This window comes from Lepidothrix coronata, unplaced genomic scaffold, assembly GCF_001604755.1.
Source record: "Lepidothrix coronata isolate B3197 unplaced genomic scaffold, Lepidothrix_coronata-1.0 Scaffold291, whole genome shotgun sequence".
NCBI classification, from domain to species: Eukaryota; Metazoa; Chordata; class Aves; order Passeriformes; family Pipridae; genus Lepidothrix; species Lepidothrix coronata.
In genome coordinates, this window is record NW_016690471.1 from 408,265 (window position 1) to 410,092 (window position 1,828).

Genomic DNA, 1,828 nt, shown 5'->3' on the forward strand with positions numbered 1-1,828 from the left:
AGGAGAGGGGGGAGGGGACGTGGGGTTTTTTTTTTGTCTTTTTGTTCCGCTGAGGGGGAAAAAAAAATAAAAATACATATTTTAAGGCGATTAATTAAACAGCACGTTTCTTTTTCTTACAGGGGTTTCTGTTGTCAGTGGCACAGCCTCGAGTCCCTAATGAAAACAAAAGATGTTTGACTAGGGTATATCAGCTTTAAGTACTGCTAAGCCGCACATATTATGATTTATTTGTTCAAAGCGTGTATTAATATGCTCTTCCCGAACCGGTCTCAGACAAAAAAAAAAAAACCCGAGGCGTCATTAGCGCTTTGCTTTGCTGGGAGGGACGGAGGGAGCGCTGCGTTTCTCCAGAGAGCTTTTCTGCATCTCGAAAATAAAAAAAAAAATTAAAAAAAAAAATCTCCTTCTCCAAGGTAGTTAATGCATTAATGAGTCTAATTTTTGCCCAGATGTTTCTGGGTGTTTGCAGGTTTTCCGTGTATTTTTATATCACAAAGGAGCTGGCTCCTGCGATAGCTCAGAGCCTGACAAGCAAATAGATAATCAAGAAGACAAATGGCTTCTTTTGTGAGCCGCAGCTCTTGTATTAATTTTCATTTTCTTTCTCATAGAAAAGTATCGAAAATACCGTTCGGGACGGAATAACGTTCCAGTGCTAAGTTAGAAATATATATATATATATATATATATATAGAAAAACCCGTTGTGCTCAGGGGGGTGGAAACCTCGGCACCAGCTGAAGAAAAGAATCATTTTCTTATACTTACCTCTTATTAAAAAAAAAAGAAAATAATAATAAAAAAAAGAGCTTTGCTTATTTGTTCAGTGTCGGAGGAATTCTCCGAGACCCCCCATCAGGACCGAAATATTCCCCTGCGTTATCCGGAAACAAAGGCCGGGCCCGAAATATTTAAACTAAGAGTGCGCGTTTGTGTGTGTGTGTTGTCCCTGTGGCTGCAGCCGAGTCGCCGCGCGGCCACCTCGCAAATAAAGTGTCCCCAAAAGTCCCCTCCGAACAAAGGGCCGCTGCATTTCCCTTTGTGGTGACATTTTAGCACTTTAAAAATAATATTAATGCAATCGCGTGGCGCGCCTGACACCCGCTGATACAAAAGAAAATGGATTTATGGCCGGATTTTTGTGAACTCTCGCGTTTTCAGAGGCAGCGACTGCAAACCTTTAAAGTTTCTTTTTTTATTTATTTTGGGTTTTTTCCTTTTTTCCGGGGAGGGTGGCGAGGGCTGTGTTTTATTGCGATGCCTGAAGGTTGGGGCGTTTTGTTGTTGTTGTTGCATTTTATTTCGCTATTTCCCTCTTTGATCTGCTGAGGGTTGTAAAGGGGGTGTTATTTTCAGGATAGGCCTTCTAAGAATGGCAAAAAATGGTTGTTTAAAAAAAAAAAAAAAGGCATATGCTTCCAGGAATGCGGGGTCTATAGAAGCAAATCAAAGCTGGAAAGTATGAATAGAATAGAAGGGGGAGAAAAGAAGATTTCTATAGGACCTAAAAGTTCACAGCCATTATAAGCAGACAGAAGCCAAGAAAAATGCGAGAATTATACAGAAAATCATTAATCACTTCTTTTCTTTAAATACTTATCCTTTTCCCATTGTTATTCAACAGCAAATCTCCGCAGACCGTCTGTTGGGAAAAAAGCACCCGGAGCCCTCCAAGAATCTTCAGGGGGAAATAATAATATTAATAATAAAATCTGGATCGTAAAGGTGAAAGCTTTATTTTCGGGGGAGAAAAAAAAAACCCCAAAATCAAACGCCCCCCACCCCCCGAGCCGCCCCCTCCCCCCAGACCTCTCACTTTTGGAAGA

At 40.9% G+C, this 1,828-nt stretch overlaps 1 protein-coding gene across 1 annotated transcript in view; it reads left to right on the forward strand.

The window, feature by feature from the left end:
- Positions 1-1,828, forward strand: part of HOXB4 (homeobox B4) — a 9,340-nt gene that overhangs the window by 1,983 nt on the left and 5,529 nt on the right. The window contains exon 3 of the mRNA XM_017837091.1: positions 1,627-1,727. Coding sequence (XP_017692580.1) covers positions 1,627-1,727 — 101 coding nt within the window. The remainder of the gene's footprint in view (positions 1-1,626; positions 1,728-1,828) is intronic.